The 27908-nt window shown below is 40.8% G+C and overlaps 1 protein-coding gene across 3 annotated transcripts; it reads left to right on the top strand.

Annotated features, from left to right (window-relative positions):
- Positions 1 to 5994: 5994 nt before the first annotated feature.
- On the top strand, positions 5995 to 27106 carry msrb3 (methionine sulfoxide reductase B3; the record flags this gene model as incomplete). 3 transcript variants are annotated; one of them, XM_080050809.1, is made up of 7 exons in its annotated part: positions 5995 to 6174; positions 12739 to 12849; positions 22516 to 22624; positions 23835 to 23912; positions 24154 to 24182; positions 25051 to 25148; positions 25798 to 27106. In XM_080050809.1, the coding sequence occupies 7 exons, from the start codon at positions 6123 to 6125 to the stop codon at positions 25972 to 25974; spliced, it is 654 nt and encodes a 217-aa protein (XP_079906935.1). In that variant the 3' UTR covers positions 25975 to 27106. The 3 variants fall into 3 exon arrangements, with proteins under 3 accessions (XP_079906935.1, XP_079906936.1, XP_079906937.1); XM_080050810.1 differs by lacking the exon at positions 12739 to 12849; XM_080050811.1 differs by lacking the exons at positions 5995 to 6174; positions 12739 to 12849 and adding an exon at positions 18835 to 18910.
- Positions 27107 to 27908: the final 802 nt, after the last annotated feature.

Raw genomic sequence — 27908 nt, forward strand, 5'->3', positions numbered from 1 at the left:
CTTCACAGTGTTCAAACCAGGTTCTCTGACCGGGACCCAAATCTCTAGTCACTTGACTATCAGGGAGGCACTGATGACAGGATGACAACACACATCTGAATAAAATCTTCTCTAATGTCTAGGATTTGTTAGCTTGACCTTATCCCCACTCATCTGCAGAGTTAGCACATATTACATTTCTCCTGGCAAAGCAGGTGCGGCCAAGCAAGGAAACACTATTGAGAAGTATCGAGAGCATCACTATGTTAAACGCAAATTCCCAGGCCACGGCGGTGAAAGGTTAGAATCCTAGCCACTAGACCATCAGGGAGGGCATGACAGCTATAGCTGCTTCCCAAGCTGTTGACCCGGGTTTGTATCCCGGCCAATGCATCATCAGAAAGAGCCTGCCAAAATCAATACTATACATACAACAAGTGTCCTTTTATGTAAAGAAGGTTCTCCCTGCAAATCTAGTAACGTTGAATGTCACAAGAGGAGCTGTTTTTGGCCAAGTCTTCAAGGAAATGGACTAAAAATCCATCAGGTGTCCCTTGGCAGATTTGAACGTCAAAATGATAATGATCAGGTATAGCAAAAGTTACAGGTTCTTCACTGTTTTCACCATGTTCCCCGACCGGGAATGGAACCAAGGCCGCAGCAGTGAAAGCAGAATGCGCAGTTGTCAGTCTGGTCATCAAGCCGAGTCAGCCAGATAAATGTGTCCCAAAAAAAGTGTCTCAAAGGCGGATACAGGCCGTGGTTAATGCCTCTCCACCTGCGTCATTCTGCTGTAGAGAGCGCATAGGTGCTCACCCATTAACTGTTGACAGTGTTCACGTCAAATCATTTATTCTGAATGTAGAGCATGGTCACGTTGTGTTAGGCGGCCATTCGGCCAATATGAACGACAACGCTGAGAATATTGATCTGATAAATGATGGATCAAACATAAAATCATCAGGAAAACATCCCGATGGAGATTTCTATGGAGTAGGCGTATCTGTGCCTAAACTGTACAAGTTTAATTTAATTTAATTTAATTTGAATCCAAAAAGACAAAAAGGAGAATACATAAACCAAACCACACACAGACAGACACATAGCCTATACACACACAAGGAAACAAATAGACCTTCCTATATAATAGTCTACATGTTTACAGTTTTTGTCATGTGCCAACCAACCCCGCTCAATGTTAACCAAATTTGAGAAGAAATTGTGTAAGCCAACTAAATAGCATCCCTCATCACAGACTAAAGGCCAGGACACACCGGCCCGATAATCGGGCGTCGGACATGGTCGGAGAGTGTGGAGGGGGCGGGGACACAAATCTGTTTGGTGTGTTCGGTGATGTCGGCCGTCGTAGATGTCGTCTGGCTTTTTTTCAGCCGATTCAACATGTTCAATCGGCGTCGGCCAGTCTTTCAGCCGGAGCAATCTGATTGGTGGAGGGCTCGCCCGTCTCTGCTCTGCCACGGCAGCGGAGCAGATATTAGTTTCACTTTTGTCAAACATGATTTAGGAAGCTATCGATAGAATCAGAGAATGTTCGGATTGTTATGTAGGCTAAACACAATCAGCACATAGCATTAGATTGTCCGTGCATGACGTTTTCACATGTTTTTGGCTCGGTGTGTTCCTCGCATTTTTTTGACGCGTCGGGGAGAATGAAGCTGCCTGCATCGGCAGACTCCGTTTTCTGGCGACGGTCGGTAGTCGGACCGGTGTGTCCTGGCCTTAAGAAATCTTACATCAAAATTAAATATGATTTTATTCAGGACACATGAAGATCCATAGTACAATGTATAAAAAATAGACTCAATACAAAAATAACAACAAAAAAGCACATCAATGCATGCAGATAAAAAAAACTAATAAAATAAGAGATCACCATACAACACTTGCAGTATACAAAGATGCCCTCCAATGTCTCCAGAGTGTGGATGAGAACCTGACAGAGCTGAGCCCAGGCTTGGCCAATGCCTGAATAATACTGTTTTCAGATGCTGTCAACCTTCACATAAAACAATACATCAAATTCCTAATTAAAGCATGACAGGTAGGCACACCAACATTTACAAACATTTGACTGGCACTAGACCATCTCGGTATTCTGAGAAGCATCCGCATTCCGTCATTATAAGCCACAGTTAGTTTTTTCATATTGCTTTTTCTGTAAGCGCGCCACAAATGAGCAGTATATAGCGGGGTACAGAATGCTCTAAATAGCGCAACCTTTACAGCAGTAGAACACATGTTAAATTTACGTGCAAGCATATTGGCTTGACCATACATCTTACGACACTGTCTGTTGATATCTTTATCATCTGACAAATCATTAACAAAATGGTGGCCTAAATACTTCACATCATCACATACTTTAAGAGCAGTACCAGATAAAAAGAACTCAGGAAATACCAATTTCCTGTCTTCTTTGCCTCTGACAATCATAATATTGCTTTTATTTGCATTATATCGAATATCAAAATCCACACTGTATTGGGAACAAACCTTCAAAAGTTGTTGTAAGCCAGCACTATATGGGCAAAATATAACCAAATCATCTGCATACATAAGGTGATTAATGAGACTATTGCCAATCACACATCCTGTATTTCATGCATTCAACTGCTGTGACAATTCGTCCATATACACATTAAAAAGAAAAGGAGATAGGATTCCACCTTGGAGTACACCGTTACCAACATAGAAAGGTTCTGACACAGAATCCCCCCATTTCACCTGCATAGACTGATGAGCGTACCAGTAGACTAAGATTCTAATACTGACTTTAGGCACTCCTCTATGATGCAACTTAAGGAACAGTTTCTGATGATTCACACGATCAAATGCCTTGGAAGCATCTATAAAACACGTAAAGATAGTGGAATTCAAGCTATTATATCGGTCTAAGATTTCCTTTAAGGCAAATATACACATATCAGTACCATGTTTACGTTTAAAACCGAATTGGTTATCTGTGGTAAGAATGTACTTTTCCAACCTGAAGGAGGATTTTCTCCAAGATTTTGGAAACAATGCTGGCTAAAGCTATGGGCCTATAATTGTCTATGCTGTTTATTTTGCCAGCTTTGTCCTTAAGAACAGGCAAGGCAAGGCAAGTTTATTTTTAGAGCACATTTCGGACACAAGGCCATTCAAGGTGCTTTACATAAGCAATAACAAAATACATCAAGTAAGAACAAAATACATCAAGCATAGAGCACACATTCAAAAAAAGAATTTAAGCAAGAAAAAAATACATCAAGTATAGAGCACACATTCCAAAAAAAAATCAAAATGAGAAATTAAAATTTCAGGTTAAAACGGAAACAGAACGGTCTTCAGACCTGATTTAAAAGAGCCAAGTGTTGAAGCGGACCTCAAGTCCCCTGGAAGTTTATTCCAGAGCTTGGGTGCATTAAAACTAAAGGCTGCCTCTCCCTGTCTGGTCCTTACTCTGGGGACTTTCAATAGCCCAGTCCCAGACGACCTGAGAGCTCTGACTGGTTCATAAGGGACCAGTAGGTCAGATATGTATTTTGGCCCTAAACCATTTAGGGCTTTGTAGACCAACATCAATATTTTAAAATCAATTTTTTGGTTAACAGGAAGCCAATGTAAAGACCTCAAAACTGGGGTGAAGTGATCTACTTTTTTGGTCCTAGTGAGGACTCGAGCAGCAGCGTTCTGAATTAGCTGAAGCTGTCTGATTGATTTTTTAGGAAGGCCTGCAAAGACACTATTACAGTAGTCAAGTCTACTAAAAATAAATGCATGGACAAGTTTTTCTAAGTCCTGCTGAGACATTAGCCCTTTAATTCTCGATATATTTTTAAGGTGGTAGTAGGCTGACTTAGTAATTGATTTAATGTGTTTTTTGAAATTCAAGTCGGAATCTATCACTACTCCAAGATTTCTAGCTTGGTGTGTGCTTTCTAACATAACAGATTTAAGCTGTGCACTGACTTTTGATTGTTCATCCCTGGCACCAAAGACAATTACTTCAGTTTTGTCGCTGTTTAATTGAAGAAAGTTTTGGCACATCCAGTCATTGATTTGTTCAATGCATTTACTTAGGCACTAATATAACTGGTAAAATGGCTTCAGGCAGAGACCCATGGCCTAAGAATCCTGTCATACATATAGCAAGCAGAGTAATAAGTTTCCTGCTAGCATATTTTAGATGTTCAGTAGTTATTGTATCAGCACCACAAACTTTGTTGTCATCTAAACCCAATACTGCAGAGTGTATCTCTTCTGAATTAATAACCACATTTTCATTATTATAAACATATCCAACCTCAAAATTATTCCTCCCATTACAGTTAAACAACTCATTATAATGTTGTCGCCACATCTGACAGATAGCATCTGATCCACTGACTCCCTCGATATCTGTAGGTAAGGGCAATTTACTATTGTTCATGGCTCTAATCTCTTTCCAGAAATCATTATAGTTTTTATATTGTAACTTACATGCCAGAGACTCAGACCTCAGCGAGTTCTCATTCCTTTTGATGTATCGAAGTGCGTATTTAAAATGTGCATTTGCACGTTTCTTCTGTTCAAATAAAGATCCCTGTCTGTCTCTACCAGACACTATCCAGGCTTTAAAAGCCCTCCTAGCTTCGGCATGAAGCCCTGCCACATGCTCATTCCATCCAGGCTTGATATTCTGAAGTCCACACTGGAATTTATAAAAAGGCCTACAGGCAGCATGAAGTGATTTCACAATTAAATCATATAAAACACAGAAGTCATTAATATGTTGTGAATTTTTACAGTTAATATCACAACATTGTATGGCATCTTTAGGCAATGAAATGTTTCCCAGCAACCTATCAGTATTAATTAAATAATTCTGGACATCTTCTTCAGTTAGCTTAGACCAATCCAGTCTCCCTGTGTTGATGCTACTAGCCACAGTAGACAAAGCGGGTAGCTTCTCAACATTCACAGACAAAGAAAATGGTATATGATCAGCATTTGCAAACTCATAATGAATCTCCATGGCATCCACTGAGTCATGAGCATCAGTTGTACCAACACAGTGATCTAACCATGAGGTAGAGTGCCATGCTTCACTGATGTGAGTGTAACTATCAGCAGGCAGGAGAACCTTGCTTGAGAGTATACAGCATCAGAGCAAAAATGAATTAGATGTCTAGCAAAGAGAGAATTCATATCAGAGATGTCAGCATTCATGTCTCCTACAACGAAAATACAGGTTGAGGCATTATCTTGAATAAAAGAGCCAAGAAATGCTAATCGATTAAGATATTCTGCTTCATTGACATGACACTCATAAGGAGTGTATATGTTTATGAGGATACACTTTGTATCATGACAATTAAACTCTATACCAATAGCCCAATCCACTCCCAATCTTACAACTGAAATAAGTGGATCATATTTCTTATTCCAGAGGATAGCTACACCGCCGGGTATCCTACCTCGGACCATTTGAGTAGTTAGATCAGTAGTAGAGTCCCCTACTACCCCATACAATTCATTATGTAATGCATTTAGACCTTCCAAATCCTGTTTGGCTAAGAAAGTCTCTTGAACACACAAAACATCACAGAACCCAAGAAGTTCATCAACGATGAAACGACGTGAACCTATCCCCTGGACTGCGGCCAAGACGGAGGCCACGCGCATTATACGACCCAACTCCAAACTTCATGATATACTTGTTCCACGGTTCAATTATTTAAATTGGAAGCAAACAATTTAATAATCTCTCATTACAGGGCTGTTTTTGTAAAACTACTATGTTTGAGCTGTGGACCAACATAATCAAATCAAACATTTCACTGTGACTTCGTCGTTATATGCCTACAGTCTATTGAAATCAGTTAAGAAATAAGAACAGCGCCCTCTAGGGTCACACATTCTGGCAGGTCACAGCTTTCGGCGCAACACCGGAAACTGTAGGGCGTAGCTAAGTCCAGGAGGTGGCAATAATGCAACACTACAGGCTACTATAACACTAAACCTCAGTGTAGAAGAAGAAGCAGAGCGGGGTCCTGTCCTGGCCATACTTGGATACGTGCGGGTCCCGTACATAGGCCTACAGGCTGTGGGCAGACCGGGGCAGACGGGACGTAGGATACGGAGAGTTAGCCTTTTAGCTTATGTGCCGACCGTACAGCTTCACTGTCACCTTCGTCTTGCTGCTGCTCTCCGGTATGTTACACTGTCTTTTCTATGTTGGACAAAATGTTAGATAACATTTAATAGTGACTTGGGGCGACTGACGTTAGTGCAATTGTTCCTGCATTTTTAACATTGCAACTCCAACATTAAACGTCATAATAACTTTGGAAAGAATTAGCGACCTGCCAGAAACACAGATAGGCTATGTCTGTGTCCTCCTCGGTCTACTTGTATTCTCACAGACAGGAGACTGTAACGCGACCTCACGCCATGGAGTAGAATAGCCAACAATCAAACGTTAAACTTGACATTTTTCAACGTAGCCTATGATAAATTGACTACGGTAGGCCTATTCTAGACCAGCTGACACTTTATCAATAACTGAGTGAGTTGCGATAAGACGCCCTGGTCCAGGCTCATGTTGTAGCCTATTTTATCGTGAGCCCTGTAGTTCTTTGATGACGTCAGAACGCTGAGGAGCTGTATTGAGTTGAAAGATATTAGCCTACAAATATTTTTGCCATATTGACCCCTGTCGTTATTCAACTGTTACAAAATAAACATACACACACTGTCATGCATTGCTCCGAAGTTTAAAACGAGACAGTCAACAGTGCTGCACCTATGACATCTAGTGGCAGCGGCCCGGTAGGCCTACAGCAGCTTTAGTATACAGTAATAACTCAATGAATTGTTAAAGGTTAAGAGCGATGTATTTATGTTAATATCGCCTAAGTTTTAAATCGCTCTTTATTCATACAGTGATCGGTAACACTTTACAATAAGCTACACAAAAAAGAGTAGCCTAGTTATTGTTCCAAAAAAGAACATTAGGCTACTCTTTTTGGAACAGGCACTAGGCCTACTCTTTTATTGTGTAGCCCAGGGCTATTCAATTAGTTTTGAATGGGGGCCGGATGGTGGAAATGATCCAAAATGAGGGGCCAGAAAAAAATGCCTAAAATTGATGAGCATCACATCAATAGCTACATATACTGTAAAACACTACAACGACATAGGAGTGCATATATTGTCTTTATTTGATCAAATAGAGTTCACCAGCTTATCAAAAAAAAATCCCTATTTGATTAACATAGGTTGCCTGTTGTTTAAGTGTTTAACAATCTTATCAGTTCAGGAAAACACAATAGGTTAACTCTTCAACAGCTTATCAAAATACATAGAAATAAATGTACTCTAAGTGCAACAGCTTATCAAAATACAGGTAGGCCTAAGTTTACTAAGAGTGCAACAGCTTATCAAAAAACATATAAATAAATGTAGGCTACTCTAAGTGCAACACCTTACAGTGGTTCCCCCCCCAAAATGTGTTTGTCAAGGGGTCACTGTCCAGGGTCATGGGAGGCGCGGCGCAGAGCGGCGCGGCAAAATTTTTGGCTGTATTTTGCTCAAAGATGCCAATGCACAGTACAGAAATAAACAACTGCTTATTTGAATACAAAAAAACTACAGACACTGACTTTACAGTTGTGCAATTTTGTTTGCTATGTGAAGGTACAAATTTTGTGCAAACATGCAAAGTTCTACTGGTGCAATATTATGCAGACACACTAAATACAAATAATGGACCATACACTTACACTGCGGTACAATCGCGCCCTCAAAGCTGCATACACAGAGCAGCTGATAGAGAAAAGCTTGGAGACACATGTGCACATTTATTTACTGCAGATCGCGGCCTTTCGTGCAGTTATGACCATGCAAAAGCACACATCACACGAGCTAGTACATTGATTGTGCACCACTAAAAAAAAAAAAAAAAAAAAAAAAAAAATTTTTTTTTTTGGTTCGGTCGGTAGTCAAGGCGGGGGCCAGTAAATATTCCTTCGCGGGCCGCACCTGGCCCGCGGGCCGCCTATTGAATAGCCCTGGTGTAGCCTATCTTATTGTAAAGTGTTACCCAGTGATCACTTATATAGTGTGCGTGTTTCATAAAGCCGATCTCTCAATCACTCGCATGTAATCGTTCAATACACTTTTCGGGGATCCCGTAACTGGTATCCAATCAGAAGAGAGAATGTTACAAACCGGCACCCGTCTCACTGCCGGTGCACGTGCAAAGCGACATAGGGTGAATCTCAATACAGGGGTTGCAACGAAGGCTGCATTTGAAGACCGATTGCGTCATAGCGGCGCGCAAAGGTTGTTCCATTTGCAAGGCTCCTCATATGCGGCCGAGAAATGCAGCCTTTGTTTCACGGTTTTGAAGGCTGCATCAGATGTATCCTTCGCAGCCCAACATATCCCATGATTCATTGCGTTGTTTCAGAGATGGCATACAATAAAATAAAAAATAACAAAACAGCAACGTGTTGCTCCATCTTCTTAACTTTTATCTTCCTTTCTTTTTTTCTTGTACTTTTTTTTCTTTTCGTCTGGTAGGCAACTTCTTTTTCTTTTTTCCTCTGTTGACAAGGCTGTTTCCGTTGGCAGCTATCAGGGTTGCTAGGCAGCACAGGAGCCGCGAGTCGTCACGCTAGGTAACGGCTTGTTACGCAAACCGGAAATGCTCGTAAACGGAGACCTGCGGAGACACGACTCTTGTCTGTCCATACGAGCTGTTTTTGTGAAAAATTATTGAGTCATTTTCAATATTGAGGTGTTTTTTCCCGTCCGTGAGGGTTAGCCTATGGTTAGCCTACAGCAGAAGGCTAACATTAGCTTAGCATACAGCATACATTAGTTAAGAGTTTTGTCTCAATATTGAAAATTACTCAATAATTTCTCACAAAAACAGCTCGTATAGACAGATAAGAGTCGTGGCTTTAAAGAAAGTAATGTGTATTTGTGAAAGGCATGTCTTATTACGTTTTTATTAAGTTTGTTTGCAGAATACTGTGTCATTCAATATAAAGTGAATGGAGCGCTGTGAATTGTTTTCCCCCACGATGGGCGTGGCCTCCGATTAAGACGCGTTCCGCACTGTCTCTATATGGGTGAATGTGTATGCGCAGCAATGGCGGAGCAGGTAAAAATCCTTCCCAATGTCTGTTTTAATGGTTTTTATCATGGTTTATCACACTTATGGATCTGAGATGATGCTAGATAACTCGCTGCTTGAAGACCGCAGTGCATTAATGTGGTGATGTGGGGACGAGGGAGGGGACTGCTTACTGCAGCCACTGACAGGAAGTTAGCTAAACTGACCATTCCGCTTACTGAACCTTTTAATGAGCTGATTCTAGACCATGGACCTATAAAGAAATGGACAGCGGATTGAAAACCGTTGTAACGTGACGCGCATTCATTCCTATGAAAGCTGCTCATTGGCACAGGACAACAATCCAGGAAGTATTCCCGTGCCAAACACGCCCCTAAAACATGACGTTTCGGATGAAGAAAGCAGTGTAACATTCTAATATGTCCATGCATTGTAAGCTAGGCGGAGACGAGCACAGTTGTATTGTTTATCTACCATGGAAGTATAAGATACTTATCCCCGATGATTCTCTATATGTAATCTTAAAATGATACCCCGTTGTTGTAAAGTAATATAGTGATTCACAAGCTAAACGAAGACTCCTCCTGCCATCAGGGCAGCAATATTAGCTAATGTAAGCTAAACAAGCTAGTGGGTTAGCGCTGTTTTCGTAGCGTGTGCTGTTATGTAGTGAGCAAAGTGAGCTTTTTAAAGTTTAATTATAAGACCAAATGTGTGGCTTTCAAAGCAATTACCTAATCAGAATGAGTTAGAATTAGTTTTCATACATTTGTTTCACTACGACTCTGTTCAGCTGTCCATCCCTCCTTCTCCCGCAGAAACAAACGGCTAAAACTGAAAGCCGTTAAAAGCCGTTGGGCTAATAAAACGCTTGAGGTGGCGTTTTGAAATGAGAAAACTTCCATTTTATTAGTACATGGTCTAAAGATAAGTATGAGCCTATGGTTGATATCCAGATTTTTTTTTGCGGAGACACAATCTGGTTCGCCGCTTGTGCTGTAGTGGGCGGGGATATCTGCGTCCGGGCTCGTATGAAAATAAGCCCCTCCCCACAGCCCCATCCACAGCCCATTGCTACCAGGCTTGGCCACTGAGCACTGCTGGATTATGAGAGAAGGCACAGTCCTGGGGGCCTGTTCTAGAGCTGTTTGTGTGTGTGTCGTGTTTCACCCTCACACAGTGTAACGTAGGGCTACATCCCTGCATATATACACATCTTTGCCTGTGAGTGTGTGGCAACTCACATGAGCTGAAAATCTCAGGAAAAGCGTTTGCCTAAAAAGGGTCGTCAGTGGATTCTCCGTCCTGGCTCTAGTTTTCATGGTTTGATTTAGGGTTGCATGGCTGACCTCATTGTTCAGCTGTAGCAGGGCATACAGTCACATACTGTATAGAAAGAGGACTCCCCACAGAAAACATCTTAACATATAGCAAGAAAGGCCAATGTGGAAAATAATCAACAAGGGCTGAATTCCATTTAGCTCCTTCAGTGTCAGCTGGTTTGGTTCATCCAGGCTTACTGTCACGGCTCACTGAATAGATAGGAGCCAGTAGCCCAGGGCTGTACAGTGCGACAGTTTTGATCGCATTTGCTACTGAAATTGATCACGTGCGATGATGAATACGAACCCATTAGCACTCGTGCGACAGGTTGATAATGAGCAGATGCTGTCTCTTTGAAACACAGAGGAGAGATGCACAACACTGCTTAGAGGGCTCTACATTAACACTGCGGGTAAATGAGTCTTAGGCAAGTAAGTTATTGAATCCACCCTCCACTTTGGCTGGTGAAAGATGTGTGCTCGGGATCTGTGCGGGTGCAGCGATTCTAGGTATAAAAACTTCACCAACGGCAATTACCGGAAGGAGAACGGCACATTACCGCAGTTAAGTTAGCTCGTGTACAAACAGAACATTTCCTGTGCGCCTTCACATTAAAAGCCTGTTATTAGCCAAACGTTAGTTGACTTTTATTTTGAAGCCGGTAAGAACAGGAAGTTAGCACTTTTTTCTAGCTTGAAAGGCAACTCATTCAGCTGCAGAGTGCAGTCAACAGTAGCCTAGTCTATTTACAAAGTTTTAAATAAGCCACTGAAAAGCTACTCCCAACACATTCACAACAACCTATTTAATTTATCCTAAATTGTACCAATATGTATACTTATTTATTTAATAGGCTATGTTTAATGTTTTAAAGTTTGGTTTTAATTAACAGAAGGACATTATAATAATAATTCTGAATCAGCAAAAAATTGCAATTGGCAGGTTAGATTCTTTTTTCTAAATCGCAATCAGTGCACCCCTATTAATTTTTCTACAATTATTACTGCACCCACTAGGATATCATATTAATTGTGAATCTCAAATGAGACCAGGATGACATGCTCAAAGGTAATTAGAGCAAAATGCAAGGGTTAAGGTTATGCAAGTTTTCAATCATAGCCTACTTTGTGTGCTACCAAATTTATTTTTGTGCTACTGAATTTTTTTGCTTGCTAGCACCAGTGCTACCACCTGAAAAAATAAGCGTACAGCCCTGCAGTAGCCCCTTTAACACAGCGAGTGAAAGCTGCGAAAATGCATCCTAGGCAAGTGCCTAGGGCCCATTTTCCACTAGGGGGCCCAGCAAGAGAACAAGAAAAAAAAGGAAGTTTAAAAAATATTTTTTAAATGTATTCCCAATCTAACAATTCATCTTAACTTGTGATCACTTTTAAATAATCTTTTTATATAAAGTCAACATGTTAAAAAGCTTCCTGCTTAATTTAACCTTGGCTTGATTGCAAGACCAACACAATGCTCACACTACACCTGAGGATGCAACATACAGACTAGAATGGTTTTTTGGTCCAGGCCTTAAATGCATTTAATAATGCTGTAAAAACTGCATATTTAACATTGGAGTCAAGGAAAAATTGCTCTGTTTTGAAACCGACCCTAGTGGCCACCGGAAGTTACTGCAATGTGTGTCACTTCCGCATTGGATGCTGGTAGAACTCGCTGTGGTTGGGGCTTGATTAAGACGCAGTTTGAGGCTCGCACCGGGCACAGCTGTCTGTGGCTGACCCCTGCTCTAAAGTCTGGTGATGGAAGGCCAAAGGAAGCATCTGCTGCCCCTAGTTGTTTGAGGCTGGCTTGGAGGGCCAGGGCCTTTCCAGGCTGCATACGGCTGGTGTGCTCTCTGGTAGAAAAGGGCTTCTCTGCAGGTTAATATTAGTCACACTGCTGGGAACACGGCCATATAAGGCCATCTTTGTAGAGCTGTTTATCTCAAAGCACCTCACTCAATAAAGTGTGAGACTGTTCTCTGGGATTTTGGCTCAATACAAATCATTTCTCGTAGGCCTACTTGGACAAAACATTGATCGAGGGACATTAAAAATAGCCCAGCCCTTCATCTGGCTAGGCAATGATCAGACTGAAACTATTCCTCTGGCATAAATAGCTTTGTTTGATGGTCATTATTTATGACTCCTTGTTTTCCAGAATGCGCGGATGCTGCTCAGAGAGGGAGATTATAAATTAGAACTAACTAAGTGAACAGTGGATGTTTTGGGGGTCACAGAATAACCCAACTAGTGACCTCTTCTCTCTCTCTCTCTCTCTCTCTCTCTCTCTCGCTCTCTCTCTAGTGTGTCTCATGGCTGTCCTCCTCAGACGTGGGCTCTCCGTGGCCCTGCATCGCGCCCTTGGGCAAGGCAGCAGCTCAGTGTGCCGCCCTGTACTGCCTGCTGCTCTTCTAGGTAGAGTACCCTGTTGGCTTTAAAGGGTAACTGAACCCCCTGTTTGAGCTACTGCACGATTTTGAAAAATGCTTTCAAACCATGGATTCTGAATTCTGTTTTAGAACCATTGTTTTTAAACATTCAGACATCAGCCGGCCGACATTCGGGAGGGAGGGGGCCGCACGGTGTCTGTGAAGGAGGGGGCTAGCTGCTAGCTGTCACTCAGGAAGATCTGAATGACATGACTTCCTTGAAAAATCGAGTGACACAAAGTCTAATGGCACTGTCACTACACGATGTGAGCTCATATGCCACACAGATGGGTCGTCTGAGGTGGAGGACTCTTCTTATTCTAAATTGTTGGCGGGTGTTTCTATCGTAGTGTTAGGAGACAGAGTAGCGCAAGTGAGCTAGCGGCAGTGTGTGTGTGTGTGAGCGAAGAGAGCGAGCGGTAGCGTGTGTCAATAAAGTGAAGCAATGAACGAGTCCGGGTCTGTGTGTGTGTGTGTGTGTGTGTGCGCGCACAAGCGAGATAATGCAGACACACTGCCGGTAGAAGTTAAGGGTGTTAACCCCCGAAATAACATCCTTGGAGGGATCTGTATAACAGTAGTAGCTCATGGACTAGCCATGGACCTGTAAAGAGCGTGACCGGCTTTGCGGCGACGTGATGACATACATGGGGTCAAAAAAGTCCCATGTACGTCATTTTTCGAACCCGAAGGAAAAAGTTATTTTCAAATCTTAGTAAAGTTCTAAAATAAATTACAATACAAAAAATTTCTTAAATTGCCGATATTTAACATATTGCAATTTTTTTCAATATTAACACCAGCATATATGTGTTCCTTAACAACAGAGTCATTTAATTCAGCTTCTATCTCAAAAAACAAGTAAAAGGGTTCAGTTACACTTTAACCTTACCATGTCCGGGTGTGACAGGGCAGTGCTGACTGTATAGCTCTTATGAAAAGAACATATGTTGGGCATATTTTTGTCTATCTCCAGTGGCCATGCATATATGTAAAGTAAACTTTTAAACGGCAGCACACTGCCTTTATAGTAGCAGTTGTGTTTGGATGGCCAGTCTGAGTCTATTGTGGAGTTGTCTGTTAGAAAGCCTGGAGGAGATCTCTTTGTTTCACCCATGTCGCTTCCTTCTGAATTGCAATGGATTTCTTGAACTAAAGTTTTGTTGTTGTTTTTGCTTTTCTCAGACGTACATTTTTACAGTTGTTATATTGTATTGCAGTGGTCAGGCTGTAGTTATGAACCATTGGATATTTGTGTACATTTCTATTTCCAACCCTCCATATTTGCACCTCTAGCTGGTACACCTTAAAGTGAGAAGAAAAATGCAATTTTCAGAGGGGTGTGGTGGAAAAACCTGAGACTGGAAGAGTGATGTTTTATAAGTTCAACTAGAATATATAAAACAACTTATTAAGTATGTAAAACTGTATGCACTGGAGACTTTCCACATTTATTTATTTATTTATTTGTTTATTTGACAGGGACAGTGCATATTAATAAGCATTTCTGTAAATATGCCAGATTTAGCCAGAAGGCAAGTTTCCATCTGCAGTCATTGGCCAGTTGTAACAATAGGCTCCCATCATAATCATCTCCCATCTTAAAGAGCACCTATTATGCTTTTTCAACTTTTATGACCTATAGTATAAACGTTGTTATAATGATTTATAGTCATGTTTAACCGTATTAAAGTGTCAAATAATGACTTGCATGCATTTAGACGTATTCCCTGCTGACCGTCTGGGGTGGCTGTGCAGAACGCCGGTAGCGATTCACTTGTTCAAATTTCCGGGATTTATCTACTTAGATCAATCCGTGATACGCAGGTATACGCAGTATACTCACTAAGAAAGCTCCAGCATTTCCGTATGCGAAATGTATGCCCACTTAGAAATGGGAAATGACACGTAACAATTTCGATAGTGACAGAACTCAACTGTCATACTTTCATTCATAAATTCAACCTGTGCACTGTGTCCCTGTGGAAGTCGCAACGGACTTATAATATATATGCGGGACCAGGCATTACCCCACGGCCAGTTTCATTGTGGACTGTCGGGTAAAAGAAAGGGCGATGTCCAACCCGAAAATACTGGCAGCGCGACGCAACATTCAGCTCAGTAGTCCCCTCGGGAGACGCACACGGTGCTGTCGGAGCACACCAGCGCGCAGGGACTTATTTTCTCCCAATGAGGAAAAAGTAATATTCTAAGTTTGCATGACCGGTTTGAAATTCATAGTAACTTTTGCGAGCACTTCAAGATCGGATCATAAGTGCAGTTTTCATAGGCTTAGGTGGCGATTGATTCACCCCGTCAACTCATGCACTGAGTAACATGAAAGAAAACCAGAGCCGGCCCGAGGCATAAGCGACTTCAACTGTCACAAATGTAATGTTAGGATGTCCACATGCTTGTTGTCATGTAGTGTTTGTATTATCATATGCCTAGTGTTAGAACTGGGTCTTAAACAGAATTAATTTGAGTATGTTTTTGGATAAGGTGTAAAATGTGGGCATGTACAAATAGTATATATTTTTTTGTCATAATAACTTTCCTTATTCACTGTGTTGAGCTGTCTTACTATTGTCACTTTATCATAAGTTCCAGAACAGTCAGGACAGAACAATTTCTCTGCTCTAACTGTGTGTGTTTGTTAGCAGGCTAGCTAGCTAAGTCGTTGGCTGTATGGCATGGCCCGACTGTTCAGTCCACCCCAGTGTCCACGCCTCTTATCAAGAAACACAAACTGTGTGATCAGTCGGTGAGCCGCTTTCTGCTCTCGCTGTGTGCCAGGTTAAGTCATGAAGCCTGTGACGTAGCATTGGTGCAGCAGGACAAACGGTTCATTAAAATACTCAGCTGTTAAAAAATGCAGATTTTGATTTTTTCTGCCATATTGCTCAACCCTTCCTCATGTCAATCATTATGTCAATCATTTCTAGACACAACATAGTTATGTTTTTGACTACAATGACATTGATTTCCCTACTCTCTTGTTACCTCTGATCACAGTCGCACGCACCAGTGCACCTTTTGTGAGGCTTATTGCTATTGTCACTGTTGCTGGCAACTGACATGGGTTGACTGGCGAAAACAGGAACAGATAGAGTAAGTGTTGTCTTGGTCACAGTGTTTAACTTCAGGGCCACTCCAAAATCGTTATGTTGTCCGGGGAGCAAAATGCCTGCAGTGCACAATTAGAAATCTCTTTAAATCAACTGTAATCAATTACTCCAGAGTAGGGATGGCCATTTAGAATGTTTTCTTTAACCGGTTAACCACAAGAATTAACGGTTATTAACCGGTTAACCGATAAGATTTAATGTAGCCTATTTACAGTATAGTGAAATACATGAAACATTATAGCAGGGCTCCCGACCTTCTTTTGTTTCAAGGATCTGCATATTAATTAAATATACATTTTGACATTCACACGGCACATTGTCTGTTGTGAGAAGAGGTCTAGTATGCAAATGTAGGAGCAGAAAATGAAATAAGTGACTGAAAAGGGACATTTACACACACACACACACACACACACACACACACAGGCTTAGGGGATGGGTAGCCTACCGAAGCCCGGTGCTAAGTAGTGCTGAGCACAGGGCAACATTTTGAAAGACTGTAGTATTGATAAGCTCCGACGTTATCAGTACAGCATAACGGTAGTTTACGCTTTTGTTTATGACGGATTTTCGCTATGTTAAGCTAGCGGGAGCCCACGCTGTTAATTAAATTATACAAACACATGGCAGGGGAGTGTTGTGACCATAAGTTGTGACTGGCTATCTTTCCGGGAGCGTACCATGGACCTATTATAAAGTTGAGAGTAGCCTACACTACTCTTTTCATTCTTTACCGACAGTTGGCATAACGGTTAACCAGTTAACCAATGACATCCCCACTCCAGACTCTTGCACACTGTGATGTCCAAATGGGTCCATTAAAGTGGTTTAAAGGTTCAGGGGGTTTGAAAATTCTTCTGGTTCTGAAGAAAATGGTTCAAGTTTAGCCACAAATAAAAAAATAATAATTCTCACTTGTCTTTGTAGAGTTTCAACAATCTATTTAAGACGGGATATCTCATGAAACTTTACCAGTTGATTACAGACATTAAAATAATGATTTTCCGTATTGAAGATTTTCAATTTTTTTTGAATATACATGCAAATTTGGCACACTAATTATGAGTACATTTTCATATTTAATATAAAAATCTTGATGTTGGATAAGACCAGAGTTAAAACCTTTATTGCATTTTTACAATATTAGTGTCCAAACAGAACAGATTTGGGATACAGCATTTTTTCATTTAAAAAATTTAAAAATACTATGGTCAGGTCTTAAAAATACATTTTTTGTATGTTTTTAAAGAACAAAATGTATCATAAGACAATTAACAATATATGAAAAATAATAACATTTGGAATAGTGCTAGGAATGATTATTGAATGTTTATTTCATGTTAGGACTTTAGCAGTTGCGATTTTAAAACTATCAAACCATGTCTATCTAACCACTATCAAACCGTCAAAATCCAATACAGATTTTCACTCTTGCTTTATCCAAAATATAGATTTGTTTTTTAAAGATTTGCAAATGTATGCAATGCATAATTAATGAAATATGCCAAAATAGCATACATACTAAAATACAAACAATTATTATTTTAATATCAGTAATCAACTGGCAAAGTTTCATGATTATATCTTTATGTGAAACAAATTCAATTCTACCGTCGACTTAAAGCTGGAGTGGAGGATTTGGGTAGAAAATAGCAGTTGGGATAGAGATTTGAATTCAAATACCTCAACCACTCCACTTGTTCTCTTTGGTCCCTCCCCTATGGTCCCTCCCTGACACGCTCTACACCAACAAAGTCATGCCAAAGTGAATGGACAGTCCCAACAGCCAATAAGAACAGAGAATCGGAGCCTCGCTCTGATTGGTCAAAGTGTACAGCTCATGTTAACTTTGACCAATCAGAAATCATATACCCCAGCTTTAATGCGTGGTTCTGATTTGCTATTTCCACCCCCTGTAGCTTTCCAGCAGGTAGTTGACCAAGTTGTCCACCCAGGTTGTGATCCTTGAAGGTCCTAGACATAATTTCTGGTGAGCAAACTTTTACAACATTCCATGCTCATAAAATCCCTTTGTCCCCTGGGTACATAGAATATTCTGAACATTAAAGCCACTACGAGTAACTTTGTCCGTTGGCGGCCCCTTTGGACAAAAGCGGTAGTATTTTTACGACGCCAGCTGTCGTAAAGCTGTTTTCTAGCGCGTGCCGGGCGTGCAAGTGTCAAATGGTTAGTACGCAATATAGTGCATGTCTGTGTGTTGAAAGTGTGAGAGTGGTTAGTGACACTGCATCAACTAATGCCAGTCAGTGCTACACACACCTGATTGCAATGAGTTGATGCAGTGTCTCCGAACTACTCGCACAGAGATGAAAGATTCTGTGTCCTCACAGAAAACGAATGAACGAGAGATGGCAGTTAGTATGGATCACGATGAGGTAATGTGTTTGTTGTAAATAATGACTATTTCCGATGAATAATGGTAATCTGATGATGGTGAAGCAAAGTAAACTTTGTTTTCTTCTCCTTATGGTGACTTTCATTTTCAGACATCACCAGCTGAAAGTCTTGAAAATATGTGGGTGTAAAAAGGAAAGGGTCACTCCACTTATAATACAGTACTAATGTTTTCACTTGTTCTAGGTGTCTGTGTGCGTCCATGTTTAAACAGTATCCTCCAAACTGCATGAACAGTGGATGTTCCCTGAACGGATCCTGATGACCAGCCCTTCTATTCCACATCTTGCCTCTAATGCTGTTCATCTATGTATCTTGACCTTTTGTTGTGTTGTTTATCCCTCTATCCACTCCCCCTCCATCCAGCCCGGTTGTAGCCCTGCTGAGTGAGGGGTTCTTTGGTGGGTGGAGAGAGATTACCAGCAGCCATGTCGGGCTTCAATCTGCTGCATCTAATAACCAAGGGCCAGCCTGTAGCTCTTCGGTCCTGCAGTCTCCCCTCAGGTCCACTGACTGGGTGCTGTGTGTGCCTGCTGTGCTCGGCCTCTCTTAAAGCCTTTAACACTTGGCTGGTGTGTCAGCATGTCTTTACTGTCCCAGTCTCTGTGTGTGTCTCTGTCTGTCTGTGTGTGTGTGTGTGTGTGTGTGTGTGTGTGTGTGTGTGTGTGTGTGTGTGTGTGTGTGTGTGTGTGTGTGTGTTCAGAGCGATACAAGCTGTGTTCAGGTGTTTCTGGTCCCCTCTGGGAACAGCAATGGTATTTTAACAGTCAACGATGCTTGAAAGCTCTCAATTTGGACCAAATGGGTGCAGGGCCGGTTATTGGAGCTCAGTGTGATTTGTAGCAGTGAGTATCAGAAACGTCCAGGTCATTACAACCATAGGACTGAAGGTCTCTTTGAGCAGACCTGATCTTAAAGTGTAGCTATGTCACTCAAGTCAGACCACAGTAAGGTGAAATACAAAACTACAACGGACATTGTCATATGTTTGCCTTTTGTCTGTGCATTTTTTTCGATTGCACTATTTTGAAAGCAGGGCCCATTTTTTTTTTCTCAAAACACTACACCCAATTATCTGAACACCGCAGACCCTTTGCAAAATGAAACACTCTTGCAGAAACTATACCCTAATTTATAAAAAAAACATGTTCTTACCATATGAAACACACACGTTTAATATGACTTAATTCTGTTTGAACCAGTTACACACTGTTTGCAATTCTACTTCTCAGTGATTAGAGTAATGTGAATGAAGTAAACAGAAAAAGTGCAAATATACAATAAGTTCACCATACACTACACAAGACCAATGCTGCAGACTATAATATAATTAATTTCTCTCCATATACCCAGATCAGTCAACAGGTCAACATGCACATACAGTGTGTCATACTGTAAAAGCCCAAAAGGCTTAGTCCTCTAGCTTAAATACATATATAAATAAGTTTGCTAGCTCAATGCTAATTTATGAATGGAAACGCCATGTCAACAGCCTCACACTTTTTGCAAAACAATACAGTGCTTAGCAAAGCACTGAACACACTTCTTATTCTGACTCCTTCCATTTTGGATGAAGGCAGGTGCAGGCCTGCTGCATTTGTATAGTGATTGAACCTGATTGGTGTGTCTACAATAAAGCAATCATGTGTTTGTGCACCTGATGGCTGTGTTTAACCAATTGGCTCATGTGTTTGGTAATTTGACAGTCAGTGCTTTGGAATTGCAATTAGGTGACATCATGATATACTTCTGTGTCTAATGTATTCAAGTGTGTTTAGTGTTTTGCAAATCAGTGTATTGTTTTGCTAAAAAAGTGTGAGTCTGACTTTATGCTTTATGGTGTGCACATCTGGGCCAATGCTTTTCTCCTTGAGTGTAAGGCTTTAATAATTGTGTAATACTCTGGACTTCATGCAATGGAAAAGTAAACTGTAAAGGAAGTATCAGGAAGTCAGCGACTCTGGAGAAGGCTTGTTGTTAAAATCACCTTTTTGTCAAAATCGGTGAATATCTCCTCACAATCTGCTACCTGTCCGTACTGTGTGTGCCCTGATAATGAATCTAGTGATACACAGCCTAGGCTCTGTAAACACTTACCAGGCGTGTTGCTAGCTATTGCCTTGTTAACATAGCCTTTTTGTGTATTACACCAGATTATTTTCTCAGTGCACACACAGTAAGGACAGGTAGCAGATCGTGAGGAGATATTTACTGATTTTTACAAAAATACATTTTGACAACAAGCGTTCTCCAGCATGGCTGACTACACCTTTTTAAGTCTGTCACGTCTTAAAGGATGATTATCTAGTCTCTTGTCTTACATGGCGGAATAAGGTGTGCCTGATATATTGGCTTAGTAATAGTTCATAATGCACACATGAAAAATAAAATGCATATTGCCGTTGCCTTTATTTTTTAGTTAGACTTTTTTACTAGGCATTTTAAACCCTTCGTTATTCGCCTGTTGTTCTCAAAGGGCAACACTCAGTTTTTGCTCATTAACTATACATCCCTCACTCTTTCCACAATAATTTTGCAAGCCATGCTATTAGGCTAGCCAATGTTTTATATGTCTACTGTTCCAAGAGTCCATTTAATTCTTCTGCACAGTATGAAACCCAATAAGGAGACTCATAAAACCTTCATGGGCTGTTTTTATAACCCATCACAGTAAACCATAGGCCTGCAATATTTTTTTTTTTTAACAATTAACATTATCGTGAGGTAACACCTCACACAACATCCTGAATTGGACTAACAATGCATACCTGATGTTCAACGTAGCACATTCAGGGGCTTATTTCTAAACTGATTCAAATCAAACGGTAAGTTAGCTAGCTTCTGGAGAATGCTTGTTGTTAAAAAAAAATTCAGTGTTTATACACAGCCTAGGCTCTGTAATGGGCATATTGGCTAGCTACGGTGGGCCCCTTTGAACAAACCTGTTTACAGAGCCTAGGCTGTGTATCAACACCAGATTTATTTATTTTTACAGCGCACGGAAAAGCAGTGGATCGTGAAGATATATTCACACATGTTTAACAAAGTGATTTTGACAACCGTTCTCCAGAATTGCTGACTCCACTTTTTAAGCTAGCTAACTTCCTGTTGGATTTGAATGGGTTAAGAACAGCACAGTGTTCTGTAGCTTGGGATCAATCAGCAGGTTTCACTGTTTTCACATAGATGTGGTCAAGCAATACGTTTTGGTTTTCTTGGATGCTTTGCTGTTGGTCTTAGTTGGCTTTCAATCATTTTCAGCCAAAGGTTGCCTTGACACATCCAACACATGGAGTGCAAAGTTAGCATTCTTTTGCAGTCATATTTTGCGTCCAAAAAATCACTCCAGAGATCTGAAAAATGTAGTTCTAGCAAAAGGCCTCTTCTAGGTTTCAGCAAAGTCATATACTGTATATATCAGTTGTGCCTTTTGAAACAAGGCCCCTGGGGTAGAAATAAGTCTTGTTCTATCTGTGCTAAAGCTTAGGGTCATACTGGCTCCACCATTGAACAGTTACAAACCACACCAAGCTAATTGTGTGTGTGTGTGTGTGTGTGTGTGTGTGTGTGTGTGTGTGTGTGTGTGTGTGTGTGTGTGTGTGTGTGTGTGTGTGTGTGTGTGTGTGTGTGTGTGTGTGTGTGTGTGTGTGTGTGTGTGTGTGTGTGTGTGTGTGTGTGTGTGTGTGTGGCTCTGCTCACAAGCTGATGTCACATAGTGCTAACAGAATAATCCAGCGATTCACTGCTTGGCTTTCCTGCAGCTTGCATGCACTGAGTGTTTTTGTTTTAACATATTGACGCTCCTCCTCCTCCTCAGAGTGTGCACAGTGAAGCACTGATGCTTCTCTCATAGGAGGGGACCAATCAATGTCAGAGCAGCGGGTTCACAAGAATATATAAAAGCTAGCTGCTGTGTGTGCCGCCATCACAAGTCTAATGAAAGCGCTGTTCATCTTTCCCTGTCAATGTTATACTCTAAGAGGATTGACTATAGCTGGATGCATAGTAGCAATAGCGAGACGCAGCGCTTTGTTTCTTCCTGTTGCCAACAGAAGACCTGCATAGTTAATGTGTGTTGTCCCCCCACCCTCCCCTATCTTTGTTCTCAGGAGCACGTAGAACTAAGAAGACATGGCCAGTGAGCTTCACTCAGGAGGAGCTGAAGAAACGCCTCACACCCATGCAGTACCATGTCACCCAGGAGAGGGGCACTGAGAGGTTAGACACTTTCCATGGCACAACTAGATTGGATTAAGACATATACCGAACTAGACACTCGAACGGACCGTGTTACTTGTCTGAGTATTCATGGCCCTTCAGTAATCGGATAAATGTCCGATGCATGGCTGTCTCCACTATGCTAGGTGGCACTGTAGCCCTTTCAACCATGCTTTCAACAAGTGGTTAAGAGCCACGTCCGGTTCCCTTCCGGCAATCATTTTTATATATACATATTTATATATATATATAAATTATTATGTATATATAAATATTCATTTATATTTAAATTTTTATATACTATCTATGCAATAACCCTTCGATTTTTTTTACGTTGTCTCCTTCCACTTCCTTGTGAAATCCTCTGCGGGGATTCTCTAGCAGGCGCAGAAGCAAACTCCGATATGCGATGTCCGATCCCTGTATACATGCAGAGAGAATGCCGACAATGAACGAGTTATTTAGGTGTTCTTATCCGACTTCTCTTGTCCGTTATTGTGCCGATTTGTGTGCGAAGTAGATCGGATAAAGGTGTTTACATGCAGTTTAAAAGTCCTGTTGAAGTCTTATTCGTTTAGTTACCCTATGAGTCTGCATGTAAACGCACTGATTGAACATCAAAAACAACCGCACAGTCAAATATCAACCCTGCGTTCCAATCCCCATACTTCCATACTATTTAGTATGCCAGAAAAAGATTTAGGATGTCCAATACATGCAAGTCAATTGTAGTATGCTGAAAATACATAAATGCCCCACTAACTCCAATAGCCTTTTGGAGTATTTTTCTTTAGTCTTGACATAATGAATAAAAAAACAATTCTTATCTGATTTTTTTCTCTCTCCTGTGGCCCTTAAACTCTTCTGTACTTTAGTATGTAGCGTAGTAAAAAAGAAAAAGTATGTGATTTGGAACGCAGGGCAAGTTTGCATGTGGTCTATCAGATTGACAGGTGTCGGTGCAGACATTAGTTTTGCTTTGAAACCTGGCTGAAAAGGTTAAGTTTGTGTTTGTTTTTTTGCACATTTGCATGTAAAATGGAACTCCATGCCCCGCTCAATACCAACATGTTTGGCACTGTTTTATCAATCAAATCCAGATTATTTGAAAAAGTAATATCATCAATACCCAGGGAGTACCCATGTGTGTTATGACTCATTTTAATCCTATTTCTCATAAATATGATGTTTTATGTATTATTTCCTTCAGTGCCTTCGCTGGAGAGTTCACACACCAAAAAGATGAGGGGACCTACACTTGTGTTGTCTGTGGGGCCCCACTTTTCAGGTAACTGCTGCTGTGTTTGTGTGTGTGTGTGTGTTTGTGTTTGTGTGTGTGTGTGTGTGTATGTGTGTGTGTGTGTGCGTGTGTTTGTGTGTGTGTGTGTGTGCGCGCGTGTGTGCATGCATGCCAGCTGTACTTATCAGTTTGAAGGAGAACTGGATGCAGGTTAAATTCTGGTGAGAAAGATGTTTTCATGATTAAATTGACACATTTGATCTAATTGACATTTTGTTTCCTTTTATAGCGCAGACACTAAATTTGACTCTGGATCAGGTGAGTTGAGTCGTCGTTTTCCTGAACAGGTCACATCTCTGAAGCCTGGAATTTTCGGAGAATGTTCTGATTTTCATGTAGGCTTAACACAATCAGCACATCAGTGTGCATTAGATTGTCCGTGCACTACGTTTTCACATGTTTTCAGAAATAGTCGAGGTAGTTTGGGCGAGGAGTGGCCACAGGTGTGTGTGTGTGTGTGCGTGAATGTGTGTTTCTCTGTGTATGTGTGTCTGCAGCATGCATTCTCTTTGTTATAATGACAGCCTATGTTATGATAACAGCCTACTTAATGTGACAGCAGCCTACTTAATGTCATCCCGCGCAAGCGCAGAACGTACGGCAAGCCTGTAGTCGGCTCGGTGTGTTCTTCACACTTTTTTGACCGTGTCGGGGAGAATGGAGCTGCCTGAATCAGCAGACTCCATTTTCTGGCAACTGTCGGTAGTCGGCTCGGTGTGTCTCCGCCTTAAAGGCCTACTTCACCGGTTGGAATATGAAGGTCTATTGAACTTGGAGATCCTATTTAGTATAAATGTGCAAAAAAAAATTAAATCGGATCATCGTAGCCTGAGAAAAGGCAGAAAGAGTGTTTTATGGTCTCACTGTCTAACCCTACATTTTTCTTACTGTGACATCACAGTAAGGGTTATAATTAACAGGACAGCTGGGCCAAGGGAAGACTAAGGGAAGACTGAGGGAAGAAAAACCTCATTCATTATATTATAATAGTGATTTTATAATGATAGAACGCTGGTTCCGTATGGGTGAAGTATTCCTTTAAGGCGAACACTAGTCCAAGTCAGAGCAGTATGATGAGCTGTGTTTTCACTTGGTGTGCGTGCTAACACATTCCTAATGTGTTCAGGTTGGCCGTCATTCTCTGACCTAGTGAAGGAGGATTCAGTCAGTCAGGCGGATGACTTCTCCTATGGGCTGCACAGAGTGGAGACCACCTGCAGCCAGGTACAATACAACACAACACAACACACCCTCAAAGCCTCTGTTGTTGACAATTGATATTTTGAATGGGCTCACTGATAACTGATGATGAACATGTATGACACATCGTTGTTTCATGTATGATTGACTCAAGTGGCCTCCCCCTGACTCGAGGAGACATTTTCATTGGTTGCTTTTTGTCTTTAAATGCATTCATTTTGATTATCCCGTTTACCTCAAGCAGCTTTTTACTTCATCATATTCACTCAGACACTCAACAACCTTTGTTTGTTGTCCCTAGAATATTTAAAGAAGTTGGGAGACAAGCATTTAAGTTTAAAGAACCTTCAAATTGGAATAATTGACCTTTTTCAATTCTTTACAAAGCTTCAAGATGTCTTTGCTCGTTTATCTTAAATCACCTTGCTCTTGTTTTTGAATGCACATATGTATTTGTTTTTGTCATTGTTGCTATTTTTGGAGATAATTGTGAGAGCCTGTGTATGTGCTGTATGTGTTTGTCTTAAATAGTTGTGTTTTGTGTATTGTATGTTTTTCTGAGGACCCCCCTCGAAAAAAAGATGCTACATCTGAAGGGGCTTATCCTCAAATACATTTTTTTAAATTAAAAATCAAAATTACTTAAATTTGCTTTTTTTCCATTGTTTTTCAGTGTGGATCCCATCTGGGACATCTGTTTGATGATGGACCCAAACCTACAGGAAAGCGCTACTGCATTAACTCGGCCTCTCTGGGATTCCAGCCTAAAGACACGGCCTCCTCCTCCAGCCCGGCGGCCCATGGCGGGGCTGCCAGGGGCCCAATGAGCGATGACAAGACAGAGCTCTGAAAACACTACCACTGTGCCTGTGTAGGGCTCCACATACTTTATATAAATAGGCCTGTGTTTTTGATTCACAATGTGAAGATGGAGTGTGTGGTTGAATTGCAATAGGAAGGTGCTCAGGCCGCAGACACACCCTGCGTTCCAATCCCCATACTTCCCTACTATTTAGTATGCCAGAAAAAGATATAGGATGTCCCAATATGCATGTCAATTGTAGTATGCTGAAAATACCTAGATGCCCCATTTACTTCAATTGCAATTTGGAGTATTCGTCTTTATTCTTGACATTTCTCGACATAATGGAAAAAAAAAATGATCTGATATGTTTTTTCTCTCCTGTGGCCCTAAAACTCTTCTATACTTTAGTATGTAGTGTCGTAAAAAGAAAAAGTATGTGATTTGGAACGCAGGGAAAGACAACTCATGCTTCAAAAACAGCCATGTTGTAGCCACAGTCAAAGCTGCAAGAACCACTGTATAAGATGATAAACTAAACAAGGAACTTTCAGCATTTGTCTTCCTGGGTGTTATTGTCACATGGTTATCTGTACTAACTATTGGTCTTTAAAACATAGTTGTAGAGATGAGGGAAGGGGAGCAAGAAGAGGATGATGAAACTACTTTTACCACTTGAGGTGATTTCTGTTGAGTTAAACTAACGTTGTTCTTTCTGGAATCTGCATTTCCTGCCTGGCTCCAACAGAGGGCGTGAATAAAATGTAATCATGACCCACTGTGGACATGAACAAATATGTAACACCCATGTTGACAAATACCTTAACTTCCCTCCATTTAAACATGGATTATGTGCTGTATAGCACACACACACACACACACACATACACACACACACACATATATATATATATTTGAATATTCAAGCTTAGAATATTTTATTAAGGTATATTTTTGGAGTGATATTTGATACTGAGAGGTTGATCTAAAGAAACTGCCTATGTAAGTGCTCATGTGAGCGCTGACTCAGGCAGTGACGGAGCATATTTTGACAGATGGCATCTTATTGTACTGTGGCCTTTAGGTCGCTTCCTGTATTTGCTCTTTCTTTAGTTCTACATATAAGAATATATTTTCAAGTTTTGTTCACAGCTTGCATTAAAAACGTGAATATACGATACCTAGAAGCACTGTATGACTTTATTGTTTTACTCTTTTATTTATTTAAACAGAAAATGAAGCCCACAGCCAAAACCTTTTGTTGTCTTCACCTTTTACCTTCACCTTTACGTTTTAAGCTTTAAACAGGTATCCTGTTCTGCACTATCAAGCGAACATGGCTTTTACACTCACCGGCCACTTTATTAAGTACACTTGTTCATAGCTTATAAAAACAAAAAGTTAATCTTCCAATCACATGGCAGCAACTCAATGCATTTAGGCATGAAGACGTGGTCAAGACAACATGCTGAAGTTAAAAAAGAGCATCAGAATGAGGAAGAAAGGGGATTTAAGCAACTTTTAACGTGACACGGTTGATGGTGCATGGCAGGATGGAGCCATGCTTTCATTGTTTATGCCAAATTCTGACCCTATCATCTGACTTTCACAACTGAAATCGAGACCAATCAGACCAGGCAATACTTTTCCAATCTTTTATTGTCCAATTTTGGTGAGCCTGTGCATATTGTAGCCTCAGTTTCCTGTTTTTAGCTGACAGGAGAGTGTATATCTGTATATTATGTATAATTGTGTATATTATGAAGAGTAGACAATAACCCTTTTGTTCCACTGACTGATGTGACATGCTCATGGGTATAGCGACATCTAGTGGCTATAATTTGCACTGTGGCTTTATTACTAATAGTTGTGTGAATTATCAAAGGTAGTAGCTCTAATAGTGCCTGTATGGGGCTGAAGAAGAATAAGCTCTTTTGGAAAATACACAAATATTAATAGTTAATGGGATATATAACATGTAA

Source organism: Ammodytes marinus (genome assembly GCF_949987685.1).
Source record: "Ammodytes marinus genome assembly, chromosome: 22".
Classification (NCBI taxonomy): domain Eukaryota; kingdom Metazoa; phylum Chordata; class Actinopteri; order Uranoscopiformes; family Ammodytidae; genus Ammodytes; species Ammodytes marinus.